The 20,474-nt window shown below is 53.5% G+C and overlaps 1 protein-coding gene across 10 annotated transcripts in view; it reads right to left on the minus strand.

The window, feature by feature from the left end:
* Window positions 1-1,897: 1,897 nt before the first annotated feature.
* The window catches only part of CADM1 (cell adhesion molecule 1), an 81,630-nt gene continuing 63,053 nt past the window's right edge, over window positions 1,898-20,474 (minus strand). The window contains exons 8-13 of one of the 10 annotated variants that reach the window (XM_088540226.1): window positions 19,505-19,576; window positions 12,298-12,330; window positions 7,902-7,955; window positions 6,580-6,660; window positions 2,272-2,403; window positions 1,898-2,027 (exon numbers count right to left, since the gene is read on the minus strand). In XM_088540226.1, the coding sequence (XP_088396352.1) occupies window positions 1,909-2,027; window positions 2,272-2,403; window positions 6,580-6,660; window positions 7,902-7,955; window positions 12,298-12,330; window positions 19,505-19,576 (491 nt within the window). In that variant the 3' untranslated portion in view covers window positions 1,898-1,908. The remainder of the gene's footprint in view (window positions 2,028-2,271; window positions 2,404-6,579; window positions 6,661-7,901; window positions 7,956-12,297; window positions 12,331-19,504; window positions 19,577-20,474) is intronic. The other 9 variants (XM_088540228.1, XM_088540227.1, XM_088540229.1 and 6 more) reach the window with 9 other exon arrangements.

Consider the following 20,474-nt stretch of genomic DNA (forward strand, 5'->3'; position numbering starts at 1 on the left):
TTCTTACACTGCAACATCGTCCATGGACACCTTAAAACAGAACTGACCTAAGGGGAAAAAAGAAAAAGGTCGGGTGAACAAAGAACAAGGTTGTTTAGCATCGGCTGCGCATCCCTCGCTCGTCATATTCCCGGAAACAAGGTTGTTCTTTCTTCACACACTTTAAAATCCTAATGATCTAAAGCTGTACAAAGTAATACTCAACAATACATTTCAAACAGTGCACTGTATACTGAAGAAAAAATACATAAACCAATATACAACTAAAATTCGTAATTTCCTGTTTTTTTTTTCTTCCGTTTTTTAAATTTTTTTCCTCCAATGTGTGGGGCCGAAATTTTGCAATCTACCTGAGACGGAAAACACCAATCAAAAACACATGAACCTGAGACATGTCAACATTGTAAGTCAAAGTTACATCGGTAACACTGCACTACTGTACACTTCCAAAACAGAAAGATGGGCCGCTCCGAAGCAGGGTGCCGATGCCGTGGCCGATGGGTGGCGAGGCCCCCGCGCCCGCCCGGACGCTCCTCACCGCACCGCGCCGCGCGCGCCGGCCGCTCTAAAGGGGACGGGCGGACATCGCTGCTCCACGCCGCACGGACGCGCTCCGTCCTGCCATCCCCTTCCCTGGACTCCTGCACTGAAATGGGTCTGCCAAAAACAGGAACTACGAAACAAAAGCGACAAAAGAAGATGCTCCCCCAAAACCCTACAAAAAACCCATTTTGACACTCGGATCACTAGTATGTTTCCCTTAAGCGAGTCCAAGGATTTCCACCCAAACGCGGCACGGCTCAGCATGGAGCCCTCGCTGCGTCCTTTGCGGGCCGCGCTGCCCGTGCGCTCCCGGCGCGCGCGCTTCCCGCCCTCCGGCCCCGCGTCCCCTATGGCTTTGGCGCAGGGTAGCGCGGTGCCGGCGGCGCCCTGCCCGCTCGAAGGCAGTTTGGTGCGGGGCTGCGGCCGCAGCCGGCTCTTAAGGCGGAGGCGAGGCCGGGGCGGGCGCGGGGACGGGACGGGAGCTCCTCGCGCGTCCCTATCGCGCCGCATCCCCGAGGGGTGGGATGCAGCTTCCCGGCTGCGCTATCCGTGCCCCATGGCACGCCAGCCCCAGTGCCGCATGAAGAAGGGGAAACCAGGGCAGACCCCGCTCGCTCGCAGCTCGCGCCCGGGAGAACGGCCCTGTCCTAGGGGAGCAGCAGGGCCCGCGCGAGCGCACGGCAGGAGGGCGCGGGAGGACGGTCCCCAGCGGGGACGGGGACGGTCCCTCCGGGCCCTCGCGAGCGCGCGGGGGCGATGCCGGCGTCGCGCGACGGGGGAGGAAACGGAGCACGGACGCACCGGAGCGCAAACTGTCAACGCTAGAATGTGCTGGTTCTCCTCGGATGAGCGCGGCTTTGGAACGGAAAACGGTGAAGAGGGAACGGAAGGGGGAACGAACCTTAAGAGAAACCAAGCTATTCCAAGGGGTCCCAGCAGGCAATTCCAGAAACAGGACACCAAAGGGGAAACGAGAGAGGAAAAGAAGAGAAACGCAAGGGCAAAAGGGAACGGACGCGCACGGGCCCCTCTGCTTCCCCATCCTCCCCCCACAGAAAAACCCAAACGAACCAAATGAAAACAAGGCACAGAATTCTCTGCAAAGGACTTCACTAAACTAAATCCAAGCTGGACTTGGCCAAAAAAAGAAAACCCAAACAAGGTGAGGTGTCGAACAGCAGAGTGTACTTTACGAAGAAGATTTTTACACAGCAAATCCCGGAGCCTCCCGGTCTCACAACTCTCCACCCCGTCGCTTCTCTCTGTACAGACGCGAGCTGCTCGCAACTTCCCCTCTCGCTGTCTCTGTGGCTTCGCTGGGCAGTAGCTGTCCGCGGTTGGACACCTCGCGGGAGCGCGGCGGCTCTAGATGAAATACTCCTTCTTCTCCTCCGAGTTGTTCTGGCCGCCCTCGGCGTTGATGATCGCAGTGTCGGCGTCCGCGGCGTCGTCGGCTCCTTTGGCTTCGTGGGTGAAGTAGGTACCTGGAAGCGGAGGGGAGCGCCGTGACGCTCGCCGGGAGCGCGAGGGCCGCGCGCGCAGCGGGGCCGGGGCCTCCCGCACAGCGCTCGGGGTCTGCAAGCAGCGCTCCGGGGGGGTTTTTCCTTCAAGGGCCTTTGGGAAGCTTTGGAGAGCACCGCGAGGGTCCCCCCGTGGCACAGGACCCCATCGCAAGCAGGGAGCGACCGGCCGAGGCCTCTCATTGCCCAGTTGCGGGCTTGCTCTTACCTTTATGTCTGGCAAAATATCGCCCTAAAATGATGAGCAGGCAAAGCATGGCAAACACGACCACGGCCACCACGCCACCGACCACCGCATGGTCCACCGTCCGTATTGCCCCTTCCTCACCTGCACGAGAATCTGTTGAGATCAGAAGAGGAACAAGAGTCGGGCGCTCCCCCGGGCACAGCGCGGCGGCCGCGGCGGCTCGCGAGGGCCGGGCGCTACGAGCGGCAGCGGCACTAGGCTACGCGCGGGGAGCGGGAGGGCACGCGGAGGCACCAGCGCACGGGTGTTCCTCAGCGCTCCCCTCCGCACACCGCAGGGGAGGAGCAGCGGGGGATGCGCGCGGAGGAACCACGAGCCATCCAAGTGCCAATAAATAATAATAAGGGCCCTGGCGCTGCCCTGCAGCCCGAGGAGCTGCGTGAGCGCGATGATCCACGCTCCCTCGTGCCTGTCCCCAGCCTCTCCCCACCCCGGAAACCCCGCGCCCGGGATGCGGTAATTAAACACAACCTTTTCCGCTCGATACGACTCGTGATGTGTGAAGAGAAAGAACGCTTAATCCGAGGCATAAAGAAACTCTTCAAAGGCAGATAGCGAGCAATAATTGCACATTGCCTCCAACCGCTTTATTTTATTTATTTAACACCTCGCCATGCGATTAATTTTCTTTTATAAGCATCTCTCCCTCAGGATGCCATCGCCCGGGAGAGGAATGGCTTCTTTGGCTGAGGAACAACTGCACAATGAACCCGGAATGAGCTATGCCCATGTAAAACGAATGCAGAGCAGTGTAAACAATTTTAATTTAAGAAAGCGACTACATCAAGCCGCGCTGCAATCCTAGTGGCAACCGAGATTTATAACGTACTAAGAACCAATTATTCTCCCCTTGATTAATACATTAACATTTGGGAATAGAAGCTAAACCATTGTCTGTCTCCCGCTCTCACTTTTTTTGTTTTTTTTTTGGCGCGTCGTGCGCGACACCTCCATTAACATGATTTACTGGCCATACCTTACAATTTAAGCACAGCAGCAACAGAAACGGTAAAAATCTTTTAACTTTACATGATTTGTGAAGTCATATGCGAAGGATTTACCATTTAAATCTTTCACTACAAGAAGCACATGGCCTATAAATCTGTCCTGCATGCAGTAGCCCAGACACCTAAGAGAAATGCATTTCAGCAGGAAGACCGAGAGTGCAAATTCAAGTCAATTTTTAAGAAAGATTTATCTCCGTCTCTCTCCAAAGAACAGGGCAAATCTCCGAAGCCTCCACCTCTAATAATATTTGAAGTTTATCGATCAAGCGTACAGATCCGTGACAGCTAAAGGTAATGGTGCTCTTTTGAGCTGAAACCTGATACAATGCTTTCAAGCGGCAGCCCGGGATTTATACTTTCCATCGATATTTCCAATTCTCTCCCAAGATTCGGTACCGAGGCATGTAAGTAAATAACTCGTGACCGAGCGCCCTATAAAGCGCCTTTTAATTAAAACGGTTTCATTCCAAATAAATAAATAAAGCCCCGCTTTGGGGACATCCCATGTGCTCTGGACAGGCTGCTCATCTCCACACGCCTTCGCTCTTTTCTTCCTATTAATTGCCCGAAATTTGTTCTGGAACACAAACCCCGAACCGCTCTGGCGGTGCCCCTCGTCTTAGGGACAGCAGCCTCAGTGCACTTGTATGGAGAAGCAATCAGAGCAAATCGCGCCAGGGATCATCTGCAACACTGCGCTGAGGGCTGCAAGCTTCGCAGATCCTCTGTGGTTCCTGCCCAATTTGCAATGAAGTCAACAGCACGAGACGAGAGATGGGACGTTTGCACAAAGCCCGGGCAACAGTCCTGGCCGGGAGAGTTATTAAATATGATTTCTTGCAGCAGGACATGTAGCACCATTATTTCCATTAAAAGAGAGCTTTGCAAAGTGCGAGCTGCAAGTTCTTTTCATTATGTGCATGCCAAAATAAGGCACCTTCGGGTTTATATATTAAGTGCAAAATAATGCACCTTCAGGTTTATACATTAAGTAAAAATTAAAGGTCCCATGCCGAGGATGCCTGGCCGTGCAGACCATGCCGTATCAACTCTGCGAGGCACTCAACAACACGCCTTTGCCTTGGGAGATAATAGGCTCATTTGTGGCTCCCATTCCCAGCGGAGGGGCCCGATTCCTCATGTCTCAGTGCAAACGCCCTGAGCGCTTATTCCCGAGGAGAGCCGCACGTATGAGTCGATTATAGCAGCACTGTGTACGAGCAGACCCGTCCGCGCCTGCCTCCTGTCAGCCGCTTGGCCCCGGAGCCCTTCTTGCCCCGGAGGAGAGCTCCAAATCTGCGCCAAGAAAGAGGCCTGACCTTAAAAACAGGCATCTGCTTTAAAAGGCTGTCTCCTATTCCGCTTCCTATCTATGATTAAAAAGAGAAATCACAATTTTATTACTGAAGAGGGAACAGACTAGATGGCAGGAGCTGACAAAACGCCACATTATTTGCTAATCCTAATATGTTATTCTTCTTTAAGATTTGCTTTTCTCAGCACCAATTCAATTATAGATGCTACAAATCCTTCTGACATTTAATTCCCTCTTGTCAGGGAGTAGTAAATGTATACATGCAGAGCTTTCCCATTAAGATGTTAATATATACTGGAGCATGCTGGCCTTTAGATTGAATACTGGGGATTTTCTGTTAGGTTTTTTTTTCTTTTTTTGGCTCATTTTTGGTTGGTACCGCAGCGCCCAAACCACGACCTGGCGCGCCACGTTTAACCCTGCCGCTTCTCACGTCTAAAGCTTCCTGCAGCCTTCATAAACACCTCGGTTACTCTGGACCGTCTCTGGAGCCTGGAAACAGGCCGAGCTCCGGCCTCCCTCCGCCTTCGCAGCTTGTACCCTGACGTTTTACAGCGTTTGGGCTCTCCCAGGCAGCGCCGGAGCTTATTCCGCGCACACTCGTGCTGTAAAAGCAGAAAATGGATGGAGCTTTTTGTGAACACCTCGGCTGGCTGTTAATTTTGACGCACTTGGATTTACTGCTGCACTTGCACAGAATTTTTGCCCACTAGGCCTTCTGTTTTTTGGGGAAAATTAACCGCAAGCTCCGGCTGTAGGGCACGGGCAGTATGGACATGTGCAGCCGTCAACTCCACTGACAAGCACGCTGCTTCGTGGATGGTAACGCACCCCTGGGACGACAGGCCGTTGGAAAAGAAAACCCAACTTCATTTCTTGGAAGAACTTGTGACTTAGCAATCCCCTTTCTTCCCTCTTGCTCATGTTTTGAACAGTCAGACCATGCGAACGGCTCCCATTGCATTAACTGGCTGTAATTTACCGATGACATCAAGCCACTTGCCCGCTTCCAAGATCCCGGCACGCCAGCCTTCCCCCCGGCTCGTCACGAGGGATCGTGCCAAAGCGACCCGCAGCGTTGCCACCGCGACGCCTCCCGCTACCATTTGTGGCCCAGTTTATCTTGGGCAGCTTTTTTGGCTGTCTACGGTGGCCAGTAAACGCTGCGCTCCCACAAGAGACGTCTGGAGGGGTTTTCATGGGCATTTCTGTCATTATTTCACAAACTACCTACAACCAGGGAGGACAGGAGGCACTACCCTGCCCACGACAGGATGAATGATAACACTGTTCCTACCGGGGTTCAGCACTAAGCGCGCTACCCCTACTCTAATTTATCGATGGGCCGCTAAAGAATGGTGTTAACCTGTTTGTCACACTGTAATTGAATTTGGTCTAATTTAAGCTGGAGAAATTCAAGGAGTTCATCCTTCTTCAATCAATACGCTCCCCTTCAGTGACCCATTTCAAGATCGCTTCATAAAAATAATGCATTTGCTTTTAATAAATTTTCCCGCTATGACAGCTGCTCGATGCTTACGCGTGGTGTCTGCAGACTTCTCTCTGCTGGAAAATGGAGTCGCGCTTGCAGTCAATAGTCATTGATTAATCAGCAGCCCCCTCGAACAAAGGTGCTAAGCACGTTTTGATTAGTTAATCAAACCACATGTAAAGGCTACACAGGTCTTCCTCGATTCTCCGCGCTCTACAAGATGGGTATCAGCGCTCGGCAGCAGAACAGAAAGACCATAGTGCACCCCAGGGACGTCCTGCACACGCGGCCCCACGAAAGGCTGAAGGAGAAGAGTCAATGGCTCCGTGCCGCGGCACGGCAGGACAAACCATTCGTTTGCAGTAGGATCTTTCTGTTGCAAACAGAACGTTTGAGGGGAACGCGCACACACAGCTCGCCCGGCAAACAGGAATGCCCCGCTGGAAACTAGCTACCTGGATATAAGGCAATAGATGCATTACTTAATTGCACAGTTGGCAGAGCCTCCGTTGAACCACTTAGCAGGATAGGAGCACCTGAAATGAACAGCACACTGAGCAAACACTGCAGCAGGACGAGCACAGTTCATTACAGCACATTTCAGGAGCGCTTCCCAGCTCGGAAGGCGTTCCCGCTCCGTTCCCGGGCGCCTGCCCGTGCTCGGGACGCCCCTGCGCTTCCCACGCGGCTCACGCTGCTCCCCGCGCTCGCGGCCTCGTGCAGCTCCCCTGCGGACGGAGGCAGCAGCGAGCACGGCTGGGAAGCGCCCCGAGACACGAGCGGCGGCCGCTGCTCCAAAATGGGTGCACGCCAGCGCGCGGGATACCCCACACACCCAGCACGCAGGCTCGAGCTCCCCCGCGCCACGCTGCAAGGGAGACGTGCCGTCAGCACGAGCACAACGCGCAGAAACACCAACGGGTGCTCTCAGCGCGACGTGCCGCCGGGCCCCGGGGCGCACGGCGCCGCTGCTAGCGCACACCCATTTTGAGCAATTCCTCCGTGGAATTGGTGCCCGCTCCTCCGCTCGCTCACCAAAATGTGTATTTTCTTCAAAAAATACAAATCAAAAAAATACAAAGCTTGTCAGAGCAAAACAGTTATTTTCCGTCCACACAGTGATACTTAACAGACACCTAGTGCTTCTTACCTACGAGGTCTGGCCCGGGCCTGCAATAATAATCATTAGTATGGCTCGCGTGTTAGAATACATTCTAAATCAATGCATCAATCAGTCATTTCTGACCTCTTGGCCACAGCATACCTATAGCAGCTCCGAGGAAGAGAGGCTGCTGGTTGGAGCTGGGAGAGAAGCAAAAGCGTCCTAGGAAAAGGCGTTCGCTGGGGCTTTCTTCCCCGAACGCGAGCGAATTCCCGTCCTGAGCGCCAGGTTAGAGCAGGTTATCGAGCACCCAGGGCAGGCTGCGTTGGCTTGGGCAGCTGCACAGACTCCAGCGCCGCGGTCTTTTACAGATCGCTCTCGAAATGAGCGTTCAAAAACCATCCCAAGGCGCTGAAGGCAGCTCGGGGACCCTCCGAAATGCGTCGCTCCTTTTGCATACCTCCCACTCCATTTTCCAGGATGATTTACGTGTAGGACAGTGCCAATATGAAGGGAGGGAGGGAAATCCCAGCAGGGCAGTAGCAGTACGTGGAGGACTTCCCTTCTCCGCAGTGACTACACCACAGCAACTATACCATGCGCAATGGCCAAGATGCAGAAAGCACAGTGCAACCAGGATCTAGATTTAAGCTTTACCTAAGGACTAGCCCTTACCTGAGAGATCCCCAGAGTCCAGCTCCTCTGCGGAATTTGGCAACTGAGTAAAGCCTTACAAGCAAAAACAAACTCATTTTTCTTTGGATTCCTCCAAGGACAAAAACAACACACTTAAGAACTGAGGATGAATTTCTTGGGGAAAAAACAGTGAGTCAAACACTTGCCATCTCCCGATGGCTCGAGCAGATTTAACTTGTAATACAGTTCTCCAATTATTTGCTTTATAGCTAACAGACTATCAGAAACATTCCTCAGTCTACACACGAAACATGTAGGTGAATTATAATCACTCATTCATAACAGCATGCAAAATCTCTAAACTCAGTCTTTGCACTCGCAAGCTAGGGCAATTTCTCTACTTACTCTGGATCTGTTTAGTTTACGTATTGGCATCAGTGCCAAACTGTCTTCCAATTTTCAACAGAAGCCAATTTATTGGGGCAGCATTAATAAGCATCCAACTTTTCCATTAAGGAATATTGTGCAGCACTTTCCAAAGCTAGGGCATCTGCCGACTGCAGCTTGCATCTTCTGCGAATCGATCTGACCCGGGCTTTTTGATTTATTTCCCAAATTTGAAGCATCTGTGTAAAAAGCGTCTCTCCCCAAAGCTCATAGAGCAGTCGGACAAGAAAGGCTCTGCAGCGAACGTCCCTCGCAGCGGCCGGGACGCAGGGGACACGTCACGTTGCTGGGCCTGCCTTTAACCCCAGCCTCGTGAGCGCGCAGACCTGTCACCCGCTGCAAAGCGGCGAGCACTAAATAGAGCTGCCGAAAAACACAGCTCGTTTTCAGCGACTGCGTTCCAAACACATCAACGCGTCCGGAATCTGCTGCGAATAATCTTCCAAAGCGGGAAGCCGTTGGCATTCGCAGCAATCAATCTGCGTTTGCACCAGTGCGGGATGTCGGGAGGCACCGCGGCTCCCGGTTCCGCATGGCGGCCCCGGCGTTTCCAGGGAAGGGCATTTTCTCAGGAACGGAAAAGGGCACCGCTGCATTTTTCATGAAGCAAAAAAAGTGCCCCCCTTTTTTTTTCCAAGAGAAAATTCAACAATTCCGTTTCTACCTGCACCTGGTACACTTAAAAATGTCACTGAACAGTATTAAAATGTGTTGTGAGGCATTTTAAATACGTGGTAAATTACTTCTTGATTTTTCTCATTAAACTTTCATATAAGCTATTAAAGTCCCTTTTTTTCCCGCTTCCGATCAGATCTATTCGAAGTGTAGAAGCGCAACTCCTTTTCACTAAATGAAAGTGAACTTGCCCCTCTCACACAATTTCTCTGTCAAACAGTACATCTGAAAAGGCTGCAATCAACACGCTGCAGCTTGTGCGGGCTCAGCCAGGTACTTCAACCATTAGCTGAAGACACCCGGGATTGGCTCAGATTTATGTTGACAGAGTAACACCCTGCGCTTCCTGCGCAGCTAACATTAATTCTTAAGCAAAATATAACTTGTGCATAATCTTCTGGTTATAAAATGGCTTCTCTATATCATGCTACGGGTATCACCTTTTCTTGTCACTCTTTGTCCCTGTCCGGTGTATTTTGATAATACTCCTCTTAGGAGGGACGTCCTGCTTTGCCAGCTTCAGAGGACTTTTTTCACCCTATCTTCTCTTGACTATTAGCAGAACTTCTGCCCATGATGACACAGAAACATCCTGGGGGCTAAACCGCAGCTTTCTGCTCCCCATCCTCGGGCCACGGAGGCCCAAACGGGTCTTTGAACACCTGTGTCCTGAGCGGGAGTCTTCAGCTCCAGTGTCCGCATATGTGGATGCCCAAACACATATCCGCACACCGTGTACGTAGCGAGTGCAACTAAGCGCAACGGGCATTCTTTGGGGATCTTCCAAAACATTCAAAAGCCATTTAGGGTCTGGCCTTACAGTAGGTTGCGGTCCAGTTGGGGGAAAAAAAAAGTTATGGAATTGTCTCAGTACTTTTGCTGTAGCAAAAGAAATCAGCATGTATAAGGTCATGGCTTTTTATACATGTTTCCCACACAGGAGACAAAAAGTGAATGGGGTAGCCCTGGAAAATTAAAAAAAAGGGCCAGGGCTCGGTAATGGCTTTGGAGCTGCTCAGCACTTACATGTGGATTTGCAGCAGGGAAGGGGCAGGAGAGGAGGAGAGAAAGGGGAAGGGGTGAAAAAGGGCCCTCCTGCGCACGGGCAGGGAAGGGAAGGGAAGGGAAGGGAGGAAGCGCCGGAGCGCGGCAGCAGCGCAAGCCTTCCTGCGGGCCATGACCATGACCATGACCATGACCATGCTGCTACGGGGGTTCTGGCAACGGACAGCGCAGAGAAAGGAGAAAGTGCGTCAGAAAATCGAGTTAAGCTCTCGCTGTTGAACAAAAGAGTTAACAATGTTCGTGCTTTAAGTCGCTCATGCATTGCTGCTGTTAATTCCATTCCTTAGGGAAACAGGAATGGCGGGGACTCGGCTACCGTTTTGTTCATGCACACACATACAGGACTCCTTTTCCCCCAGTCCTCTAGGATACACTCCAAAAAATTCCGTTACTCAAAAATCCTTTCCCAGATTGAAGTGTTGTGCTGGTGCCACACTAGCCTCACATTTCATTTGCTTGGCTTCCAATCTGTTGAGCCCCCCCTCCCTCCCTCCAATTCATTTAAAGTCGTTTTTGGAGAAAATCCATTTGGCTTTAGTTCATGCCCATGCATTTCTAGTCATTCACAGACATGCTCACTCCGATTGGTAAGAACAAATGGCCAACATACAGAAACACCTGGTATACTCCATACACACTCCAGCAACACAAGCCTGGGAAGAAGGCCGAGTCTTCACGGGAAGAGACCCCAGGAGGACAATGGCAGCGCAGTTTGGAGCAAAACGCGCTGCTTTTTAAGGCAGGAAGGTCTGGCACCGCTCACTCCACTTGCAGCGCTTGTCATTTCGGTTGCCAGCCTCGGCGCGGAGGCAGGTTGAAATACTCGCACGGGGCCTTCCTCGCGCTCCAAACGTGCCCTTCGGGGCTTTGCCCGATAGCAGGAAAACTGCCCCGGCCCTAAGGAATTGCACTTAAGGAAGAGGCGTGGACGAGCCGGCTGCAGCGCTGCAGACTGCGGCTGCATTTAGCTAATGCAGTGGGATGTTGGCTTAATGAAGCATCCCTCTTTAATTACTGATGTCATGGAAAACAGCACCCGCGCCTTGAACACTGCTCGATATTCTATCTGCAGCGCCCTGCGCTTTCACTGCGCGCCGCAGCCGCTGCCGGGGTAGGACGGGCGCTCGGACCCTGCCTACGGCTGCGCGGCGCCCGCGGAGGAGGCAGCTACAAACCCTTCCCTTTGAACCCTGACAGCCAACAGCGCCGTGCGCGGGAGCGCTGCAAGCAGAAGGGCGCCCGAGCGCTGTCATTGCCCTAAACGCAGCCAGGCGGACAAGGCGGTCGCTGCAGGAACGGCTCTGCCCTCCTTCTGATATGCAGCAGCTCTCCTTGAGCAGCGCCCCGCTTAGCCTTGCCTTCCGCCTATGGCCAAAGACGTGTCTTCGTAGGAGGAGGCAGGGGAAAAAACAGAGGAAAAAAATTCAGGCCGCATTGTAGATTAGCATGAAATACAGCTTAGTCTTAATTAAAATTGTCAGAGGTTCCTGGTTATTTAGCCTAAAAGTTTGTGCCAAAAATCTGTATGCTCAACTTTCAGCCTGAAGTGCCTGTTTAAGCTCGCTTTAAAAGCGCAGGAAGCCATGGGAGCTGTCAAGCTGTTAGCCAGACTGCCGTGCGCAGACGAGCAGGGTTAGTTTGCTAGACTGCTACGCCGAGAAGAAAGTGTTGCTATTTGTTTTTAAAATCGCCTTCTGCAGCGTAATAATGCAAACTTCACTGCTGACCTACGAGATGAGAGGCTCTTGCGGGGAACAGCCGCAGAATACCAAAATACGACTCGTCTCCAGCAGACTCGGAGGATTCACTTCCTTACCAAGTTAAAAAAAGAAAAGCGCTGAAAGTTTCATGCATCTCTTAAAAAATTAAATTTGAGTTCGTCTTTTCAAAAGGCAGATCTCTCTTTAATGTTTGAAATGATTACGCCAGCAAAAACGCTTCCCAAAAACCCCTCTCGCTTCCTTTGTGCTTCTCCTACACGCGCGTCGCTCCCAGCGGGTTTGGGGAACTGGGACTCGCCCCGCGCTCCAACAATTGGCTGTGAAGCTCGCAACAGAAATGACAAGACTAAGCATCCTTTCAAGCCTTAAAGACTATGTTATATTTATGAGAGCAGTCCACTTGAAACATGAATTTCCCTTGAAGACTACATTTTCTTTTTTTTTTTTTTTTTTTGCTTCCCCTTCCCAGGCTTGTCTTGCCACTCAGCAGTGCTGAGAAATAAGATAAACAGGAATGTGATACCAACCGTGAACTGCCGGTTCTGTCGTCGCCGTTGTGTCTACACACGGGAACAGAGGATTGGAGGAAGGGAAGAAACAGGAGGAACGGCATGCAAAAAAAGGGAAAATGGAAAAAATGGAACAGATAATATATGAGCAAGCTTTCAAAGAACATTGCGTGACAAGCAATAATAAAATGAAAGGCAAAAAGCATTTGAAGTGAGTTGCACTGTTTAGAAGACATGCCTCGAGTTCAAAAGCTATAAGCCTGAGGAAAACAGTAAATTTTGCGTTCTGTCCCGGGCCTTGGCAGCGGAACGATCCCTGGTGGTGGCAGGTAGGGGACAGGGGCCGGGGCTGGCGCAGAGGCAGCTCTCGCGGCGGGCAGCGCCGAGCGGAGCGGAGGCTCCGGGACGGGAGCGTCTCCACGTTCCAACGGGAGCGTCTCCACGTTCCAACGGGAGCGTCCCGCCGGGCCCTGCCCCACGTCCCGTCGCTTGGGAAGCACAAGGAGCTCCCGCGGGTCCTGCGGACACCGGCCTCCCTCCTCTGCGCTGGCTCCCCACGTGCGTGCGGGCACCGCGGGCGCCTAAAGCTGCTGCCGCTCCGGGCACGAGGGGCTAAGCTGAAGGTGGCCCTGCTCGGTCCTCGCCGCGCGGAGCTGCCTCCCTGCCACCACGAGGGACGTTCCACCTCTCCGCAGGCTCCAGCCTCAGCACCGACCGGCCCAGGGGCTCTCTGGGCAGCTCCGTCCTCGGGTCCTGCCTCAAGCTCTTCCATACCCATGGATGCGCCCCACTCGTCCCCACCGTCTGCAACGCCGGCCGCCATCCGCCTGCTCCCGCTGCTGCAGCCGCCCCGTCCCATCTAACACGTGCGTTAATAAGGCAGCACGGGGAGCCTTCCAAAGCCCACGGGGAACGAGCGTGGGGCCACCCGCTTGCTTGGGCCTTTCCTTCGCTTTTGCACTAAGGGCACCAAAATAACGCCCCGCTCCACCCAAGCAAACGGTGAGGGGGGACATGGCGGTGAAGGCACGGGGCGCTTGTGCTTAGAGAGAATTATACACTGAGTAGCACGTCCTGAGATAGCACCTTGGCGTCTACAAACGGTCTCAATTTACTGTCTTCCTGAAATAAAAGAGTTATGTCAGCTTCCACACTAAACAGAAAATCTGCTGAAAGCAAACTTGTGTTCACGTGCTGGAAGAGATATTAGTCAAGAAACAGTGCGAACTGGACAGTGCATCTCGCTTCCCCCTCTGGGGACAGAGACCAACAGGTTACAAAAATAAAGTTCTCAAGCAGCTGTAAGTGCGAACAAATATCCAAGTCAAACAACATGTTGGCTGCAGCTGGAATGGCAAAGTTATGATTAGCAGATGGCTCGGATGGTTGCAATAGGAAGCACAGACCGGTTAGAGATCGGGGCGGCTTGCTGGCGGTCCATGTGCATCGCGGGCGCTGCGAGGAGGAGCGTCGTGCGCGCGGCGCGGGGAGGCCGGAGCCCGCGCCGAGGCCGTGCGGGAAGCGAAGGGCCCCAACACACACACACACACACACACACACCGGCACCATGCTCAACACACACACACACTGTACACACACTGTACACACACCCCGGCACCACGCTCGCTGTGTGGAGAGACGAGTGTCGCTGCCAACGACGCGAAAGGCAGCGCCAAGGCCCCAGCCTACGACGTAGCCCAGCCCGGCCAACGGGAAAAGGGCCCTTTTTGGGGCATCTTGCTTGCTTCCTTTTTGCGGAGCAATCAGGTTTCTAAGTCAGACTACAAACGCAGGACCCCAGGGACTAGACTTCTGTCCCCGACTCTGCAAGGAAATTCCCGTCCCCTTGCTCCTCCAATGCAGAGCGACACGAAGGCCCTCACTACGTTTCTGCCCTCAACAAGCTTCACCAGGCCGGTGCCGCCACCGGCACAGCGTGGCAAACGTTTTGCCAAGGAAGAATCGTCTGGCAACATTGAGGGGTAAAATTCTATACGTATGAAAATCATTATACACTTATACAACATACAAAAAAAGCCTTCATGAAGGCATCAGTGCAAGGTTTAAGCTACAAGTTCCAGAGCTATGCCTTAGTTTTTTCCTTTGGCTTCTCTCCAACATAAAGGCATTCATCGAGTGTGACAGACTTGGCCTCTTAAACTAATCCATAAATTAAGTCACAATCTCAAGCCCAATGAGACTGTAAGGGGAACTCGAACCCTAGTGACAACGTTAACATCTCAGACTTGCCGGTTTCCTCCTCCTGGTGAGCTGCAGTTCTCCTGCCTCACAAACACACACCAATACACTGGCACTTACCACGAGGGCAGAGCATTGGAACAGCACCGAACCACCACCACGGCAACATGCACTTGCTTGGAGAAGGCTGAAGGACAGATCCCCACTTAATGCATTGCTCGAGTAATCCCTGCGCTGCCTCTTCTCCTCCCACAAACCTGCTGCAGGGTAATTGGAGCAAAGAATGATTTTTATTGCATTCTTCCCACCCACCACCTCTTTGGATTACTGCTGGAATAAATCCCATGCAACTGTAGTTTGTCACACAGGCAGCTGCAACCAGAAAACAACCAACTTCTGCTGAGAATAAAGCCATCGCTTTCACCTTTTTAAGGAAGCTTTCTGGCACCTGACGCGTGATTTGAAAACACACCACAGCCTTTCTGCTGAGCGCTGCGTCTTGCATGCACCACCACTGCTCAGGAGCCCAAAGGACGTGCTGCTTCACGTCCCACACCGACTGGCACCTACGTGGTCCTTCTCCGGCAGCCATGAAGAACTTGGCCTCAAAGCTCACCCAGGCCCCAGTTCTGGCCCCGGCATCGCTTACCCACCCTGCTTCGGAGCTCCTTCCCACAAGGGCTCACCTAAGCGCACTCATTGCTACTCAGGGTGCTCTCCAAAGGCCACGTCGACTTTAAACCACGGCCTACGATTGCTCTGAAGCCCCGCGAGGCTGCCCCGGGCCAGCTTGGCACCAGTACGGCTTCCAGATGGACGGGAGGGGTCCTCGACAAACGAGACCCGTGCCAAGCGAGGCAAGCAGCAGCACGTAACGTCAGCGCTGGGGAACGTATGTGCTGGCCAGACGCCCCGGGCCTCCGCGGAACCTGTTGCCAAGACAGCAGCAAAGTCTAGCTGCAGAGACAAAGCGTAATAAATGCAAATGCGCACACCCGAGCAGCTCTGTGGATACGAGGGTGCATGTGCTAAGCTAGTCCAGGAGGCAGCCAAATAATGCTTGAAAGGGTGTGCGGGAGCTGCTCCGCGCGGGAGCGAGTCCAAAGAGGAGCGCTTTGCTGCAGAGCGAGCCTCCATCTCCCAGGAAACAACGGCTGACCCAAACCTGCGTTTCAAGTGCGGACCCGGGGGTAATCCAAATTATGCAGTTTGCTCTGCCATATCGCATCGTACATCTTAATGAACAAAGCCACAAGGACAATTTGCACTGATAAAAAAAGAGGCAGGGGGAGGGAAGAGGGTTTGCCAGCGATAACAGCCGAACCGCCAAAGGGTGCTCAGAATACCAATGCGGCCGGGGGACGCAGGAGAAGGAGCAAACTGTCACGCAGGAGGCCTTTGGAGCACCTACGCCGAGGCAAAGCAACGGTGACAGGGGAAAAGCTCTAAAGGTCGCGCTCTTTGGAAACTCGCCCGCCGCTCCGTCCTTCCTTCTCCTGAAACAAAAAGGCACGTTAGCTTCTCCGGCCGCGGCCACCCCACCGGGGCACGGGGACAGGGACCGCGGCCACCTGCCACCGACGGCATCATGTCACAGCAGCCCAACACGCTGCTGACGGCAAGAATTCCGCTACCAGTTGTCCCCGGAGGCTCGAAAGAGCCTTTCCACGCCCGTGCTACGTCACTCTGGAGCTTATGTTAATTTGACCCAATTCCTTTCAGCTACGAGCCCTCTACACCACCGAAAACCACCAGCAAGTTTCTGCCGCTCTCCACTGTTTGCTTTTGAAGCTGTTACGAGCAACAATAGCTGGTAACTGTGGATTAATCACTGCAGGCCACAAGCAGGAAACAATTTTGCCATCCATTTGTCAAGGCTTGGCCATCAAGTTACATTCCGCAGATTGCCTGGTCTCTGCAGAAACCCAGATTGAAAACGTGTTGTTCTATAACCTTTAATCTGTGGCAGGAGGAGCAAACGTTCAATTCCACGAGTGCAACCTTCGGGATGAGATAAATACGTCCAGAGCTGCTTGCGAGCGCACAATCGCTTCCATCAAAGCGGGGGATTTTCTAAAGCGGGGCTGGCAGCCCTCCTGCTCCTCCTCCTGCCCTAGCGCTAATTCCCTCATTAGCGCCGAGCCGTTCTGCGCACAGAGGGAACGCGGCTCCCAGGATCGCGACGTTGAAGGGGTTGGGAGATTCCTTCCCATCCCATGAGCCAAGTCCCATCGCACAAGATGGGCCCCAGGACTGGACGTGCCCTGATCCACACGCAGCAGAACCCTCGATCCGAGGGCTGCCCGCGGCACCAGCTCAACCAGGGCTGTTGGCAAGGCTAATGACAAAGTGTTAAGGGGGCCCGAGCGCTACCTGCACGGGTCGGGTCAGCACAGGGGCAGCCGTCCAACCCGACTAGCGAGGTCCCGTTCCGCACCGCGCCCCCAACAAACACCCGGGACAAACGCACACGTGGACACGCGGGGAAGGACACCGGGCCCTCGCTGCTCTTTCGAGAGAGAAGCACGCTGAACCTGTGGGCAGGCCGCACGTCAAGAGGATCCAGCGTTCAGTCGGCGTCAGGAAGGAGATTAACAGATTTCTCTTGCAGTTTCTTATTAACAAACCTTCTCGCTGCAAATCACAAACCGTAACTGCTGCTATCAGGGAGAACCGGTACTTTTTCATTCCGTTTCTGTCCTCCTCAGCAGTTCAAAGGCGTCGGGGAGGAGAAGGAATCCTGCCCGTGCTCTGTCACCGGGCTGGCAACGAGCTGGGGCTGCACCTTGGCCGTGGCTGAGGAGAGAGGAAGGCGGGAGAACGGCACCCGGCCACACGCTTCCGACTGCCCCGATCCGCTGCCAAGGAAAGAAATGAGGGACTGCCCGTGGGGGAACCTTCGTCTGTGCCCGCAATCATTCTCTCCATTTATTCATGCTGCCGGCCACCTCAGGAACGACAGGCCTCATCCTCTATTCAGGGAAAGAGCTCATTCGGATGGAAAGTTATCCAGAAGAAATAGCAGGAAAAACCTTCTATCGGAAGGCCCTCGGTTCCTAAAAGCCCTCCATCAGCACAGGGTCAAGTCTTCTCAGCAGCCAGAACCCGCTAAGCCCAGTGGGATAATAAGTGAGGAGCCGGGATTTGGTCCTAAGGAACAGAAATGGCACTGGGAATCAGCAGCGGGCGATACCTCCCGCGGTGCAGGTGGGAATGCCACGCTGCCAAGCGCCATGCCGAGGGAAACGCCGCGATCCCGCGTGTCCGGGGAGCTCCGCGTCTCTTACGGGGCCGCGCTGTGACCGTGTCGCACCGCAGGGAGGGCAGCAGCTCCGCGCGCCGGGCACAGCCCCAGCACGGGGCACCTAGAACCGGGCTGTGGAACAGCTGGAAGCCCATGGCCACGAGGGGTGGAATCTGCTCAGAACTCGCACAGCAACGGCTGCGCCTGCAGCGGGACAGCACCCGTCACTGCCGCTTGTGAAGAGCGGCAGAGCGGGACGGGGCGGGCGAGCACGGCACGTTCCCGACCTCCGACACTCCTCAGTGGGAGCGGGCACGCCACGAACGGAACGGCGTCCAAGGAACAGGGCCTTCGGCGTGCCTCCTTCGGCCCGCTCCAATTCCCTGGAAACGTCCATCAGCTACTGCAAAACGAAAGACAACCGTGCAGGTTCGGTTACCCCGAGGCACACGGCAGCGAGGGTCTCCCCGAAAGGCTCTTAAGGAGACTCTGAACCGGTAACCTATTCCAGAACAAAAAGTGGTTAAGAGATTAAAAACAGAGAAGGGAAACGAAATGAGCACGTCACAAAGGAGGAAACATTCAGCGCCGAGCGTCCCGGGCAGCAGCGCTCGGCTGCCTGCGGCTCAGCACGTGAACCAGCACCTGCAAAGAGGAACACACACAATGGCACGGGTGGACACCACGATGGCGCGCGGAGGGCACAGCACGAGGGGCACCTCGGGAGAGGCGGCTCCAACTGCGGAGGCTGAGCGGGCGCTACAGGCTCGAGGGGAAAAACCCGCACAACAGCCCGCACAGGACAGGCGGAATCAGCCGAGCCGAGGCACGGGAACTAAACGTAGCCTCCTTCTACGAAGGGGCTGGCGTAGAGCAGCAATAAACACGATGCTGTCAGACACCCAACGGTCCGCTCGCGCCTTCGCTTGGGCACAGCTCTACCTCCAAAACCACCCAAATAAAATAAATAAATAAATAAAAGCGGCAAAACCAAAAGCAGCAGTTGAAACAGAAGAGAGCAGAAAATGACAATGGGGATGACCAGAGAGACAGCAGAAAGGCCTTGCCCATGGGCGGAGGGCGTCAGGTCCGGCACATGAGCACATGAGGCATGCGTGTGGAGGAGGAGGAGGAGGAGGAGGAAGAGGTGTCTCACGAGCAGCTGAGCGCTTTTAGTCAGCTCGTCTTAGACGACAGGGGAAAACGCCAAGTTCTCCAAGGCAACGCTTCAGGGATGGCCATACTGATCTTATTTGCTTCCAAGTACAATGACTGGGGGAATTCATTTTTCTGGAAGTGAGCTAGACAGCTTATTACAGTAATTCCGAAAAAAAGAGAGCAAACATCTACGTGTGAGAATAAGCATCTACAGTCAGCGTAGGTGGAGTGAATTACTAAAGACCAAACTTCACGCTCCCAAGGATAAATTGCGCAAAAATTGCTACTGATGGGGTTGAGAATGGAATTTATGACCCCCTCGCCACATTAAATGAGTTTTAAGGCTGTTGATACCCTTCATTTCAAGCACCCAATGTTCGCCAGCAGTAACTGCATTAATAGCTTTTTGTGACGTGGCCGTTTGCACGTTCCAGAACCACCTGCAGTCAGGGCGATGCCACTCGCTGCACTGCCAGGCCAGGGCTCGGCAGCACAGGGGGTGCATCGGAGGGACAAACTCCCCTCGTATGCTGCTTGGTTTTCCCCAGGCTTCAAGCTCGGCTTATACACACAGAAAGACAACAGGCAATCAGGACATTTCCAATGGTTATGAAGGTACCGTACCTGAGATGGTGGTAGGGATGGTGGTGGTAGTGGTGGTGGTTGTTGTGGGAGGAGGGATAGTTGTGGGGGGATCTGGATAAAATATAAAAAGGAAAATAACAAAAAAGCAAATTAAGAAAAATCAAGCAGAACACAACAGCGATCAATAACGAGCAGAGAGAACCAAGGACACCGAGCAGCAGCGGTGGCTCCTGCTCTGCGGGCCCCGGGCACGGGGCTGCCCACCAACTCCCCCCTTCTGCCGTGCTTCAACAAAACACTTAGCAAAACCAAGGAGACAAAGCCCAGCGTAAATTAGTCAATGAGGAGGAGAGCGATGGGATGGCAGCGCCGTGAGGAGAACAGAGCGCGGGCTTTCCGTGACGGGGACAGACACGAGGCAGCGTGGCAGGACCGACACAGACAGGGGCGCCATCCCTTGGGGCAGCCCGCCCGCCTCGCGGCGCGCTTCGCCTCACGCTAGTCTTCCTCACGGAGTACGCGTCAGCGGGATGTTAAAAGCTACTTCCACCGCAGCAATAAACAGAAAGCAATGGGAACGTCATTACTAAATATCAGTTTCGAGGCATGGAAAATTTCCCCACCGTCTTTTGCTAAAAAAGAGCCAATATTTTCCTGACAATTTCGACACGGCTGCTTTTGTTAACAGAGCAGCCTCAGCGGAAAACACCGCGACTGAGGAGTTCTTTGTAACTAGTACCTATTTCTGCAGAAGCCTCGACCTGTGCAAACTCAAACACTGCCACTCTCTCTACAGCATTTCTATTACGTACAGGGGCACATCCTCCTCCAAACTACTGAGCAGGAGAGGGGCGATGTGAGAAGATGTAAAAGAAAACATATATATCAATGCCCAAATGATCAAACTGAATGCGTTAAGTAGTCAGGAAGGCTTTGAACTAAGGATTCATTCTGCAATAATGGAGCATGAAACAGTTCCTGGGCTTTTGATTTTAAATTTCCTCTAAAG

The sequence above is a fragment of the Tinamus guttatus genome, unplaced genomic scaffold (assembly GCF_059628265.1).
Source record: "Tinamus guttatus ecotype Peru unplaced genomic scaffold, ASM5962826v1 Tinamus_guttatus_pri_ptg000057l, whole genome shotgun sequence".
Classification (NCBI taxonomy): Eukaryota; Metazoa; Chordata; class Aves; order Tinamiformes; family Tinamidae; genus Tinamus; species Tinamus guttatus.